The 15,329-nt window shown below is 37.8% G+C and overlaps 1 protein-coding gene across 1 annotated transcript in view; it reads left to right on the top strand.

The window, feature by feature from the left end:
• Positions 1 to 15,329, top strand: part of HSD17B12 (hydroxysteroid 17-beta dehydrogenase 12) — a 131,139-nt gene that overhangs the window by 86,151 nt on the left and 29,659 nt on the right. Inside the window, exons 5-6 of the mRNA XM_039867380.1 lie at positions 8,472 to 8,536; positions 9,360 to 9,404. Coding sequence (XP_039723314.1) covers positions 8,472 to 8,536; positions 9,360 to 9,404 — 110 coding nt within the window. The remainder of the gene's footprint in view (positions 1 to 8,471; positions 8,537 to 9,359; positions 9,405 to 15,329) is intronic.

A 15,329-nucleotide genomic window follows, 5' to 3' on the forward strand; every position in this document is an offset into this window, starting at 1 on the left:
ATGGGTTTTCAAGTCTTTGGGGTAAATACCCAGTAGGGGGATTGCTGGATCATACAGTAGGTCAATTCTTAATTTTTTTGAGGAACCTCCATACTGTTTTCCATAGTAGCTGTACCGATTTGCAGTCCCACCAGCAGTGTATGAGGGTTCCTTTTTCTCCGCATCCTCTCCAACATTTGTTATTACTTGTTCTGTTGAGTATAGCTATTCTAACAGGTGTGAGATGGTATCTCATTGTGGTTTTGATTTGCATAGGAATACGTATCTTAAAAAATAGTTTGAGCAAAGATGAAGATTTAAGATCAGTCAACTCTATCTCTGTTAATACTTAAGTTTTCAAATTTTCTTAAAAACAACAACAACAACAACAACCCAAGAGCATTATTAGCTACGTGGGGGAAAGGACCAGTTAGCTTCCAACTGCGTAATTAATTGGGTTGGGGTCCAGAGGTGGCTTCCTTACAGTTCAGTCCTCAGAGTATCAAAGGAAGAGGAAGTAGATGTAGACCTGGGAGAGGGATCCACAGAGCTGCAAGAGCTGGGCTGAGGAAAACTTTTTCTAGGATCCCAGAGAAGAAAGAACACTTGAGCATACCAGAAAGTTTAGTGGTCCCGGTCGCATTCGATGAAGGAAGTTACAAGTAGAAGATTCTGGCTTCTGCAGAGGATTTAGACATACATAAAGCTACAGATTATCTTGCTAGTCTTGGGAATTTTACTAATTAAAAATAAGTTTTAAATTGCCTCCTCTTGAAATGTAAATATGTCTGAAAGGGCCAATAACATCTTTATTTATATCTTATTGAGATTAGTATATTCAGTTTATTGCCCATCTACTTTCTGGATCAGTCACTCTGAGGAAATGGCTATTTTAGGTAGTGAGACATGGAGAAATCATTTTGAACTGGAAAAGGAGAGGCTTAAAGAGGAAATGACAGTCGTAGGTTAGTGATCGCTGGGGTGCTGAGAGGAAGAAGGATAGAAGGGTAAAACCGGTTGAGAGAGCACCGAGGATAAATTTCCTGTGTTTGGAAGTGACTTCATCCCTCACTCCTTCTCCCTCACCCTTCCCCTTTTTTTTTAAATGTAGCTCTGTGATAAAATGGCTCAAGCCTAAGAAAGGGCAGAGGCCGTTGGCCTAGGTACATAGGAAAGGGTCACAGGAGGGTGATGGGACGATAGTCTTTGGAGACAATGGAGTCCCTCTGTTACACTGAAATATGATTTTCATGCCTTCTAGGGGTTTGGGACACTTCCAAAACTTCCCTTTTGTAATGCAACCACATTCTGTCCCTGACCACCCAGAGTTAGTGTAGACTTTATAAGTTCAGGAGGGCAGTCCCCAACAATAATGTCCTTCTTTCAGACACCAACTGTAGATCTGGGGGCTCCTATGACCCCATCAGGTTTAATATTTGCTAGGACATCTCACAGAACTTAGGAAGCACTATACCTATGATTTCAGTTTTATTATAAAGGATGCAAATTAAGACTAGTCAAATGAAGAGGCACAACAGGACGAGGTCTTCAAGGGGTCCGAATGGAGAGCTTCTGTGCCCTCTTAAGGAGTCAGGACTCATCACACTCCCCACATGTTCACCAACTAGCCTCACTGAGCTTTAGTGTCCAGAGGTTTGTTTGTTTGTTTGTTTGTTGTTTGTTTGTTTTGGGGGGAAGGGCTTCATTATGTAGGCATGATTAATCGAATCATTGGTTGAGTGTGTGTACTCAATTTCCAATCCCCCCCCACCCCCAACCCTTTGCAGAGGTTGGGCTGGCTCAGAGCCCTAAGCCTCTAGTGCACAGTTGGTCTTTCTGGTGACCAGTCCCCATTCTGATTTATCTCAGGTAAGATGAACTCAGGTGTGATCCAAAGGCCCACCATGAATAACAAAGGCAGTCCTATTGCCTTGGATATTCCAAAGGTAGAACCTCCATTCCAGGAATCTGGGACAAAGACCAAATTCTCTATTATACAGCAGCGGTCTCCAACCTTTTTGGCACCAGGGACCAGTGCTCCTATGAGAATATAATGCCTGATAGTCTGAGGTGGAGCTGAGGCGGTGATGCCAGTGCTGGGAAGCGGCTGCAAATACAGATGAAGCTACTCACCTGTTGTGTGGCCCGGTTCTTAACAGGCCACAGATCAGTACCAGTCCGCAGCCTGCGTGTTGGGGACTTCTGTTATACAGTACCTCTCCTTTCCTATTTGTTGATCGAGTCATTCAATCAATCATATACTGATTCATTCAAGTAAAATTACAGAGATATAGCAGTAAACAAGGCTGATATTTCTGCTTTCATGGAAGACAGCTATTGAACAAGTAATTGAGAATGTGTTGCATATAATGGAAGAGTATGTTACTGAGAAAGTTCAGAGTGTCGGAGACAATCTCTCTGAGAAAGTAATATTTAAATTGAGATCCGAAGGCTGATTAACCCTGGGAGAAAAGATGTGGGAAGGGCTTCTAGGTAGAATAAACGATGTGTAGTTGGAGGAACTGACAGATCTGAAATCTAGAACACAGGTTGCAGAGAAGACAGTGTCTGGAGCCTGGAGATTAAGCAGGGCCAGATCACAAATGACTTAGAAAACCAGGTTCATACGTTTGGACTTTATTCGAAGCACAATGTAGACATTGTAGAGTTTTAAGCAGCGAGTCGACGTTTTCCTAAAATTTTAGATTGTTCTGATTGCCAATTGAAGAGCGCAAGAATTGGTACAAGGAGACCAGCAATGAGACATAGTATGAAGATGGTTTATATAGGATGTTGGCAATGGGAATGGGTAGAAGTGAATTGACTAGTGAGGTGTTTAGGAAATAGAAGCAGGACCGATTTCTGATGGAGGTCCTCATCAGAGGTCTCGTCTGACAGGAGTGAAGAGTAACAATGGTGGCTGTTTGTTTTGTTTTTAATTATTATTATCAACATTCATTAAGCATTTTTACATGCCAGTCACCACACTAATGAATCTCATGTAATCCTCAACAATCCTGTGAAGTAGATATTAATATTTCTATGCCCATTTTATAAACGGGAAACAGATTACAGAGGTTAAATACATTGTCCAGATTATACAAATAATAATTAGCAACTTCCAGGTTCTCACTTGAGCAACTGGGCGCTAGTTCCCTATGCCAGGAAAAGTTGGATCAGGAGCAAATGGTGGTTTCACTTTGGGGTATGTTCAACTTGACAGGGCTGTGAGAAATCCAAATGGAGCTTCAAATAGGTAGTTGATTCTGGCGTAAATGCCCTCCTTCGTGTTGAATGAGGCAGAATCCCGGTGTAACCAAGTATGGCAAGCAGAAGAAGTACATGGAATTTTTTTTTTTTAATGCTAGGAGACTAAACAGAAACATTATCAGACTATAGTTCCACCAGATGTGTTGAATGAGATTGGATTTCTAGAGTGAGAATGAGACCTAGAATTCAGATGTATTTCCTTTTAATAGAAACCCACCAATAATATTAATTAGAACAGAACCTTTAGGTTAAAACCGGGTGATCCAGCTGTGATTTCAGAAATATAAATAGAACCATAATTCATGAAAATGACAAATGTTCCTCCCGTTAGCTAAGATTTAACTACCAGTCACGTCTTCCTTCCTTCCTTGTCCCCTCTTCCAAGTTTACGTATAGTAAACCTTTCCTAGTTTTGTAATGAAGATCACATAGCAGTTTATAATTAAAGAGTGGAAATGAAATGTTCTGTTGTATTACTTCTGACTCGATCTTAATTTTTCAATTTCTGATTAAAGGCACTGTAAATTTAAAGCCTTGTAAACTCTCTTTTATTTAGGAATTGCTACTCGCAAGTGTATGAAAACTGTGAAGTTTGCAAAATGTTTTACATAGTGTTCCAAATATCATCTGTCAGAGTATGAACATGTGCTAGCTACAGCAGCAATATGTTAAATAAGGCAAAAAAGAATTTTCTTTGCGTCACTTTCCACACTCTCTGCAGACTGTAAGACTAGATCTACTTGAGTAAAATAAAGAGGGTAGAGAAGCAATTAGGATCAATTTAATCAGTATAAATGGTTATTCTGGTTAACTGTTGCCTAGAGCTAGTTCTCTTTTAGAAGGCTCTGTCCACTTGGACGTAGTTCATATATAATACGAGCAGTGACCTTGTCTAAGCTGCCACCTCCCCAGCACCTAGAATAGTGTTGGGCACAAAATAGGAGTTAAATAAATACTTGTTGAATAAATGACTATACTAAAGTAGTACTACTTCTTAATTTTATTAACATACTAGTATGTTCAAAGCATTGGGTTAAAGATGTATATCATCTCATTTAATTCTTAAATTATTATCCCTGCTATACGTAAAGATCAAGAGGAAGCAGGCTTATTGGGGTGAAATCACTTTCCTCTTGTTAGGAGCTGGTAGTAGTAGAGCCAAGACTGAAAACTTGGCTCTGTTGTGTTGGACTCTGAGATCCAGACTCTTAGTTCAAAAGCTTACGATGGAAGAGGTTTTCCCCCCACTTTTGGTACATACACTATTACTATGTCTAAATTTAAAATCCAGTTTATTTTGAAATATGATGAAGTGGTGGCATTTTATTCAAATCCATTTTTCTTAATGAAGTCTAATAGGTTTTCCATTTCTCTGTTCTTTGAGTACTAGAACTGGATTAGTGTATGTAACTATAAAAGCGACTGAAATGTAAATTTAACATTTTCTATGTTAATATGATGAGAAGGAAATAGAGAATACGTTGAATTATTTGATATATATTGGGAAGTCCAAACATTAGGCAGTGTATTTTTAAACCACCTTAACTTCTTATGTCTCTGATTTATCTGGGAAAAGCAGCAGGTTGAAAGTGATCTGCGTGTGGATGCCTGCATCTGTTATTACTGTGTTTGTTCAAATGGATTTTTATTTTCTAGTTATTTATTGTTGTTTGCTCCTGCCTCGTGCCCAACCCAGTTACCAAAAATCTAATTTTCTAATGACGTCATTATCTCTATAGCAGCTGGTCTTGATAAAAGATTCTAAAAGTCCAGTAGATCAGAAGCAGCAGCAAATGAATTTAGAAGAAACAGAAATTTTGTGTATGTTTTTATTTCCTTTTGAAGTATGAGATGTGGAAGTGATTTTTAAACTCTAGTTTGATATAATTTAGGATATTTATATAACATTCAGAACTACTTTGTGGATTTTCTGAGTCTTTACAATACTTATCGATAGTAGTGTTTTCGAAAATTCTGAATGGGAGCATGGAGAGCACTACTGAGCCCCAAATACTGATAGTTCTCTGTGAGAATCAACTCCATTAGGATGGCTTCTTTGCCTGCCCCCTCCTCCTCTTTCCACTTACCTTGTCCTTGTTCTTGGTCTATCTTCACATCTGTTCTCCACTGAATAAAAAATTTAAATCTGTCTCTGGTGTCTCAGTTGAAGAATTAAAAAAAAAAAAAAAAACCCTCACTAATGAATAGATATTGAATACCAATTTACAATGCTACCCTTTAAGAAGGGATTTTCAACTTTCTGAATAATGTTGGAATAACTTGTGGCATTGTTTGGTTTGGCGAATCCTATAATGAATCCTGTAATATATAAAGATGGCATTGCATCTCTTAATGAGATTAAGTTATAATGGAAACTTTTCCACCCTTCACTCCTACCCACAAAGCCTGTTTTCTGCCTTTTTCAGTTCCCTGAAAACCTTCGGCCTGCCATTGGTTATTGCTGCCACCTAATGTCTCAAAATAAAATTGCAGTGGGTTGCTTTTTCCAAAAGATCGCACTATTGTGCAGTTTATGGAAATAACTATTCGAGAGCAACAGTTGTTTTTCCTCTACATTCTTAAATAATTGCACTCTGAAGTGGTTACTGATTCTAGAGATTATGGGTCACGTATATTCCATCAGCAAAGGTGCAAATACTAAAACAGGAAGAGATTTGAGAGTCCTAATCCTTACTGTAGGACATTTTGCCAGTGTGACATTGACGTTAACTTGCACTCGTAAAACTGGGATCGATATTCTGACAGATCTGTTCTGGCTTTAACATTTTTCTTGTGTATTTTTGGATATGAAAGCGTAGCCCTCCTACATGATACTTTTTATTTGAGCTGAAGGTTTCAGTGTTGACCAGGTTTTCTGTTAGAGCTGTGTTAAGTAGATGCTCATGTTTTTATTGTGTGAGTAGATAGATGCTTTGATAGCTTTTCTTTGCTCAATTAGCAGAGACAGATCTGAAGATTTTCTATTGTTAATGCATCCTTAACCATGGTAACACTTCCTGCTTGCGTAGTTATTCAGTTATCCGTGGGCTTCCTTAGCTCGACTTTGTACTTGTAGTACATGTTGCAAAGACTGCAAAATCTACTCTGCTGCTTATAAAGTTCCCAGATTTTTTTTAAAAACCTAGTCTGAATTTTAAGATTTATAATTATATTCTTCAGTTTTCTTCAGCATTTTGAAATAGAGTATTAATTTTTTCATGGAATAGAAAGGAGTCTGAAGACAGAAAGTTTGCTAGATATGAGAGAATGGAGGGAGATGGAGTTTCTTGCATGTGATGGAAAATTTGAAAACATCCTGATGAATATTACAATTTAGCAAAAGCTTTCTTCAAGGATTCTATTATCTTAAACTGACTGTGTAAAGAATATTTTGTTTATGTGTAGCATTTTAACAAATATTTTTGGTTGTCGCTCTTTCTCTTACTGACACTGTAAATTAGTTATTCATCCTTTATAATTCTGTACATGGTTAAAGCAAAGTCAAGTGAATATAAAGCCTTACCTTCAACTAGTTTTGGCTTAATTATTAACAGATCTTTTATAGAATTGATTCCTAGAACCCCTGGTTAGTGGAGACCCTACTGAATAGAATAAAAAATGGATTTGGACCTGCTCTTATTAATTATGTTTAGATACTATCCCTATTCAGATGGGCATGAATCCTAATTAAATACAGTTTGCCTTGCCATTATCCTATACTTACAGACTTTCAGATAGGTTTCGGTGATCTTGTTCAAGCCATTATGACCAAATTGTGCTAGTAAAATCTTGAGACTGTCAGCCTCAAGCAACTGGCTTACTGCCAAATATAGAACCCTTCTTAAGTTCCTTTGAACTACTAATTTATCAGGTTTATCTAGCACAATTTCTTTTAAGCTTTAGCAGCCTGATCATAATTTTATTATTTTTTTGCTACTGAAACCTTTCTTTTCTGATACTTTACAGTTTTATTAAATATTACTATCAGATATCTGTTTATTATCCAATTATTACTTATTTTTTTTCCAAATTGAATAGTGGATGTAGGCATATGATGGCTTTAATGTGGTGGTTAAGAGCCTCGCCTCTGAAGTCAAATTTCCTGAGTTTGAATTCCTTCTCTATAACCTTGGGTGAGTTATTTAACTGCTGTAAACTTCAGCTTCCTAATATGTAAAAGGCAGATAATAATAGGAACTACCTAATATAATTGTCGTGATGATTAAATACAGATATTTAGATAATCCATTTCATTATTTATTTGGCTTGAATAAATTCTAAGATATTTTATTCATATTTGATTCCTACACATGTTCCTTATTCTGGGTTTGTCTTTGTCTTTACAGAGCTAAGGAAACCATAGAATATCTGAGTACTCATCACGTACCCAATTGTGTATAAATTTATTCATAGCTTCTCAATTGTCTTGTAGCCCCAATTTTAGGTTAAGTGATCGAGAAGTGGGAATACAAGGAAGACTAAGATCTGATCTGGACTTTCAAGGCCTTATGGGCTAGTAGGGAAGGATGGTGTACTGGGGACATTTAGTATGATGCACTCTCCTGGCCTCCACAGAGAAACCTTTTCTTACTTCCTGGACAGGATCAGACTCTCCAGGTATAGGCTCCCACGGCACCCTGTACTGTGTAATGAAATAATTGTTTTAATCCTTTTTGTTTAGTGCCTTTCTTCTCCCTCTTGATTGTATGTTTCATGATGCCAGAAACTGACTTTTCTTTCTGGTTTTGTTGGATGATTAAATGAGCACACATATTAGAGATGAAGAAACTGAGATGCGTATCATACAGTGATATGTACATTTTCTGAAATAGTTATAAGTAGAACTCAAGTTTCCAGTCTCCTACACTGCAGTATGCGCCGCCTTTTTAAAAAGTATACTATGAAAAATTAAGACCCAGAGGAAGTTAAACAACATCTACAAATAACTATCACAGAGGCAAAATATACATAGTCTAGGGGGTATGGAAATTGGGAAGTGATTATAAGTTCTTTTGTTGCGAGTTGGGTGGTAGATACAAGAGAAGACATTTGAACTGTACGTACACTGATAGATTTTGGATAGAAAGGTATGGCAAAGGTCACTCCATCCATAAACACTGTGTCATCAAATATTATTTTAGCCCTGTAATCTTTAATCTCATTATTTCAGTAAGTCTATAAAACATATATGTTAGCCAACTAATGATCTCGTCTTATTTCAGTGAACAACGTGGGAATGTCATATCAGCATCCTGAATACTTTCTGGAAATTCCTAACTTGGACGATGTAAGTCTGTCTTCGTATATTATGGTAACAAAAGGAATGCGTACAGGTATTGGGGAGGCAATATGGTCTCAGGCTGCAAGGTACATACCCTGGCTGTTCTGTTTGCTGCCTGAGTTACTCTGAGAATTTATCTCAACCATACTTAGTGTCTGTTCCCTCACCCATAAAATAGACAACTTCACAGTGATGTTAGAAAGATTGAATGAGAAAATACTTATAACTTCGTTTGTACAGTGCCAGGCTCAGTAATAACTCTAGTTCTGTTATTCTTATGTTTATTATATCAAAACAGCTCTGTTTTAAGTATTAGGATTCTAAACTCCAATCTAAAAACTATAAATGTGTTAATATATAGCAATATACTAGTTGATTCAGGTAAACTAGCTCTACCAAAATGAAAGCTATATCCTTGATGCATAATTCTTTAATAAAAACTAGAAAAACCTATCATTGAAGGAATATGTAATTTTTTTTGAAATTGTTGAAAATCTGAGATTCAATCATTTCTCCTTTTCATATTATCAGAGGAAATTGCAGTATGTTCCTGTTTATTTTAGATTAAGTCTGTCTTTGTTTTCAGATTTTATTTGCACACATACCTTGGATTTTGCATATTAGCATGAATTGCTGCTTTTGATAGAAAGGTACTATAGCATTGAGAGTAAAATAAAACGTGTCTCTCCACCCCAACTCTAATTCTTTCCCAAGGTCTCCACTGTATCTGGGAAAACTTTCAATGCATCTCTAGGTCCCTTATGTATATATCTAATACAGTCATTTCCATGGTCAAGTCTATATAAACATCAATATTTTTTTTTTGCAGACCATCAAGAAACTGTTACTTATTAATGTTCTTTCTGTTTGTAAGGTAAGCAGTTTTTTTTTTTTTTTGTATCAATTTATCATTTGTTTTTGGTTCTTTCTATTTAACAACACTGACATAATCAGTTTGTTCATTTCCATCAACTCTTGTTTTGGTATAAGTGTGTATTCTAGTCTATTTCCTTATATCTTCAGGAAGTAGAAAGAACTCAGTACCAAACAGGTGTGTGTATAATTTTGCTTTTTAACAACTGCTTCCTCTATGCAAACACTGTGGTAGGCCCAGGGACTACACACAATGAGACTGAAGATTGATTTATGCCAAGTTTTTATCTACATGCCATGCATCACTGATAAATTGTTTCCGTTCTGTGTTTCCTGTGATACATGTTAGTTGATTAAATGTTGTGATAAAGGATTGTATGGGAAGTATAGGACTATAAAGTAATGGATGGTTTTTACTAGTCACACATAAAAACTGCTCCATTTTCTAGTTGCTAGACATGCATTATAGCCAGATCACTTGTATATACTGACAAAAGACACCACAGCTAATTTATGCTAAAAGGAAGACTAGCTAGCAAATACGAACATCTGAGTACCATTTTTCTTTGTATTTTAACAGTAATTACAATAAGATACCAAACCTTGATTATATATACTAGACCATCAGAAAATATTGTCTGAGGCAAACTTTCCATGGGCAATGTCGGATACTTTAAATTTGAACAAACTGATGGAAAGCCAGATCCACTTTCAATAACTCTTATGTACTAGTTTAAGGAAATCAAAAAATATTTAACTCAAAATGATGAGAATTAACCAGATAAATATAAATAAGAACTTAATTATTAATTTTCATTTGATGGCATAGTCTTGATCTTTTTCTCTCTTGTATAAAGAAAAATGCTTGAGTCTTCATGTTCTGGGAAACCATAACCCTTATACAGTTTTCAAGTCCAAGAGCCCTGAAATCTTGTGCCTTATTCAACTTTTCATATGTGGCTGTGTTTCTCCTTGCATAATATGTATGTTGCTTTTAAAGTGGTTAGTTAATTCAGTTTTTATATGATTTTATATAATTTTATCAATACAGCTGATTCAGATAAACCAGCTCTGCCGTAATGAAAGCTACACCCTTCACACATACCACATAACATTGGCAGCTTACTGCTTAAAGGCACCTCAAATGAATTATATTTGCCAAGTAATTTTATAAAGCAAATAATTACTATCCTTTTTGTTGTTATTAACCAAGGTTTTTTCTCACAGAAGATTTAGCTTAAGTGAGGTAAACTACCAACAAGGATCTGTGAGTAGATGTGGAGCAAGAGGAAAAGCACAAAATTCATGCTTTTAAAACATGGATAATGTGAATATATCTGTGCAGTTTTAAAGATATTTCCCTTGGCGTGTTTATATAAACGCGATTATCCTTTAATAATCTGTATGAGGTTTCAAGCTAATTAGATAACGCCCTCATTTACTAGTTATATGGCCTTGGGCAAATTAGTTATTCTCTGCTTCAGTTTTTCATCTATAAATCAAAGATGATAATTCTTTTTACCTAATAGAATTGTTTTGGGAATTAAACAAGGTAACACATATAAACCTTTTAGAATAGTGCCCAGATTATAGTAAGAGCTCTAAAATGTGTCTATTATTATTTAATTGAGTTCAGAGCTGATAAAGATTTTTAGTGAATGTGTACGTCTATAACTTTATTTTTAACAAGCAAAGTTTTTTGATGAAAATTAATATTCTAGGCCATAATATTTATGTTTTGTGGTTTTGCCTTTTGAAATGACTGTGAAGTACTATTATTTTGATAAATTTTTCTACTACATTTGGCCAAATGCTTAAAAATAATGAGTATTAAAACTATGTACATGTGTATCATTATATATTCTGTATTTTCTTCCGCTTGTTAATACTTATGTGTTTGTATAATCTGATAGTATAAAACCCTGGCCCTCCCTGTGTCCCAGAGCATACGTTTTTGACGTTTTTGGCCGACAGTATACAGAATACTAATGATAAAAGGCCAAGGTCCTGACCTTGATCTGTGAGAACCAGTCAGCTTGCTGTGCTCCATGGCCACACACTGCATCCTTCAAGCAGCATCTGAGCACAGATCAGCATGTGCTGGTGGTGATCACCTCCCGTCCCTGCTTAAAGATGATTAGTGCAGGGGGAAATGTGGATAAAGCGGCACAAATCCAATAGCACTGGAGAGTACCTTTCAGTTTGTTGATGATAATGATGAAATAAAAATGAGCCACCAGTCTTAATATCTTGGGCAAATTATAAAATACTTCTCCTTCCTCTTTAGTCTTCCTCTACTCCCACATTTGGCATATATACTTGTTCCCATGAAATCAGTTAGTGGAGACAAATGCTAAATTATTAAAAATACCGAATCATGTATTGTGAACCATATTGATGGGAAGTATCACCAGTAGAACTGGATATATGCCTAAAATTTTTGTATGTAAACGTCTTTTTGCAAATCAGATTCTACTTACAGAGCACTAAGAGGGCTTGCTATTTAAAACACTTCTTCCTTAAGCCAAATAATCATTCTTTATCTTTAGTGTAAATATGAATTTTCCTGTCCCTTTGTGATATGCACTTTTACTGGAAAAACAATTCAAAACTCTTGATTTATTCATCATGGAGTTAATATCTGGAGGACAGCCAGTTTTTTTGTTGTCGTACTATAGGCAAGATCACTGTAGTTAACATCTCCGTAGCACAGTTGACTAGTGATTGTTCAGTTATGAAAATCGTTTCACTCACAATGGGAGGTGAGTGGTGTGCAGTAGGTAACCTGAAGGCCAGAAAAGTAAGCTAGGACATGACTGTGCAGGAACTTGAGTTCTGTGCTCAAGAGGATGGAGAGCCATAGAAAGCTTTAAAGTAGAAATAAGGCGTGATCTGTTCTGCATTTTAGAAAGGCATTTCTAGTGGCAGAGGGACATGGCAATGTGTATTTCCTATTATATGTGTTTGTCTTATTTATACCGAAAAAAGGGCACTCACCTTGATGAAGTTTTGTGTGTGGTGCTCCCAGGTTTAGTGTTCTTTTGTGCTGCTGTCATATGCCCTATGGTATATTTTGATGAACTGTTCCTATTGTCCTGTTATTGACTATGTTGTGTTGTCAGGGCCAGGGCTACATTTTCAGTAGCAATGGCGTTTAGAGCCCTAGGGTAACTTAAAAGATGAGAGTTGGTCTGGCTCTAGAATCTTACAAGATTTTATGGTGGCTAGACATCAGGGGAGCTGGGGCATGGATGTCTGAAGGCTAATGCCCCAATAAATGCATTGACAAGGTTTTTATAAGAAAGAGATCTACCTCTTCTCCCCATCAGTGTTGGTCCAAATATTATCTCCTCACCAAACCACGTGATAGTCTTTCCTGGCTGTGAAGCATGCCAGGAATTAGCTTGCCCTTGTGACCTTGTGCTTGTGTCTCTAACTTGGAGATGTGTGCTGGGTGGGGCCCCAGCATCGTATTATAAGTTCTGTGCTATGCCATGAGCAGTAAATGACCTGGCTTTACATTCCTTCAGGTCCAGGATTATTGCTTGGTTCATGTGCTCCTGTCCTATATCAATAGGTCAGATGATTGTAAAAGTCACATAAATCCTATATTCCAACAGAAGAATAATAAAAATGAAATATCCTGACCAAAGGAATTGTAGGTCGTCACCAGACAAAGTGGTAGTGAGCGATCCAGAAGAATGTTAAGGAAGAAATATTAATGGGAGTGTTTTTGCCTGTGGACCCTGATGTTTAATCATAGATTCCAGTTTAGGCCACTGAGCTCTCCAGTTCCATCTGATCGTTTCACTTTTCATTTTATCTAATAATTTATTTCTTTAGATTTAGTCCTTTCTTTCCCTCTCAGTGACTTACTTAACCAAGCTTTCCGTTTACCAGGCTTAATACTGTTAGTTGAGGCAACCCAAGGGATGTTTAGAAGCCTTGTTGCCTGCTTTTCCAGTTTTGCTCCCAAATCCTTCAGGGTTAAATTTAGTCTTGTTCTCCTCAGAGCAGATAACTGCCAAGGAGAGAACAGTGGTGTGGAAATTCTACATAGGTGACCAATATGGCAGATAGATTGGCCTTAAGCTGGAAGAAAAGTCCTATAGCTAGGGCTTTTTTCTTGTGATTTCCGATGCTCGGTGACTAAAATCTAAGATAATGACCTTGAGACCAGAAACAGTGGAATTTAGAGATAATTAAACTTCCAGATATTGAACCACACTCTTCCAAAATAGTTCTGGTCTTATGCCTGGAGGGCTTCCCATCTCAGAGTACTGAGAGAATTTGCAAATGAAATTGTCATACTGCTATTGATTACTATTAGAGAAATCACGGAAAAGGGGGAGAAGTGCCACAACTCCAGAGAAAAGTAAATACAAGACCTATTTCGGATAGTATGTTGAACGTCACACCAATCCAAAGACAAGTTCTAAAATGATCTTGTGTTGTTTCTGATTTGTTTTAGCATTTGCCAGACTTGGAGTTGCCTGCCTTCTCTAGGTGTGCTTTTTGATTTCTTTAATGACAGTTTTAGGACCTTAAGACACCATAGACTCTTCAGTCCTTTTCAAATGGACACTGCCCAAACAATAAACCTGAACTGCTTGCAACTCCCTAAGGGTGAGAAAGCCATTCCTTCTGACGGTACTGGACTCTGAAGCTACTTCTGGGCTTGGTGACTAAGGTGGAAAATAGAGAGTGGCCCTGCCTATCCCCAAATGCCTTAGGAAATTCCCAGGCTACCGTTCTGACAAATGGAGGGGATGTTTCAGTCTTCCTTCTTACCTTTCTTAGAGCAGAGAAGAAAGTATGTGAGGGTGTGGCTCAAGGTAAAATTTATCAACAACCTCTGCGTATAGTGACCACTGAGTTTTGATTGCTTTAGGGTAGGGAGGGGGAGTCTTAAGCAGGGGTTCATAATTTAGTTTTTTCTTCATCAGATACTCAACGAAAGTCAAGACTTGAAACTATGTCTCCTTAGGACTGTTGAAAGAACTAGAGATATTTAGTGTGAAGGAGGGAAACATGACATCACACACACACACACACACACACACACACACACACACACACACACACACACAATATCAAGGCCAGTTGATCAGCCTCCTAAGTATTTCACAATCAACTCCTTTTCATCCCCAGTGGTACCTTGCATATTTCAAGCCTCTAAATTTCTCAATGGGAACTGCTGGAATAGATAACCTAATTAGCCTTTTCTATCCAACTTGTCTCCTTCCAGTCCAGTCTCTGTACTGTAGCCAGGGTATTTCATATCAGGTTATTATCACACTGCTGTTCAATCCTTCAATGACTTCTCCTTTTCCTCAAGTCCAGAATCTTTCACGTGACCTATAGCAGCAGTCCCCAACCTTTTTTGGCACCAGGAACCGATGCTCCTATGAGAATCTAATGCCTGATGGTCTGAGGTGGAGCTGAGGCAGTGATGCTAGCGCTGGGGAGCGGCTGCAAATACAGATGAAGCTTTGGTTGCTGGCCTGCAGCTCACCTGCTGTGCGGCCCAGTTCCTAACAGGCCATGGACCGGTACTGGTCCGCAGTCTGAGGTTGGGGACCCCTGACCTCTAGGGTAGGACCCACCTGATTTGGCCCCTGCTCACATCTCCAGCTTCACCTCAGGTCCCTCTCCTTCTAACTCTCTCTGTGCTCAGTCAAAGCATCTTCATTCAGTTTCCTGAACCTACTGTTTCCTCAGGCTGGTCCCGCTCCGTGGAAGGCTCCCTCATCTTTCACTCTGCTAATTCTATTTACCCTTCACTTTTCAGCTAAAGTATTACCTACCTGGGGATGGACATAGGGAGGAGGCTTCCTGACCCCTGCAGACTAGATTAGGTCTCTAAGCCATGCAGCTTCAGTGCGCACTGCGGGTCTTCCCTTCACTCAGCACTTCCTTTTTAGTT

Source organism: Pteropus medius, unplaced genomic scaffold (assembly GCF_902729225.1).
Source record: "Pteropus medius unplaced genomic scaffold, Ma_sr-lr_union100, whole genome shotgun sequence".
Lineage (NCBI taxonomy): Eukaryota > Metazoa > Chordata > Mammalia > Chiroptera > Pteropodidae > Pteropus > Pteropus medius.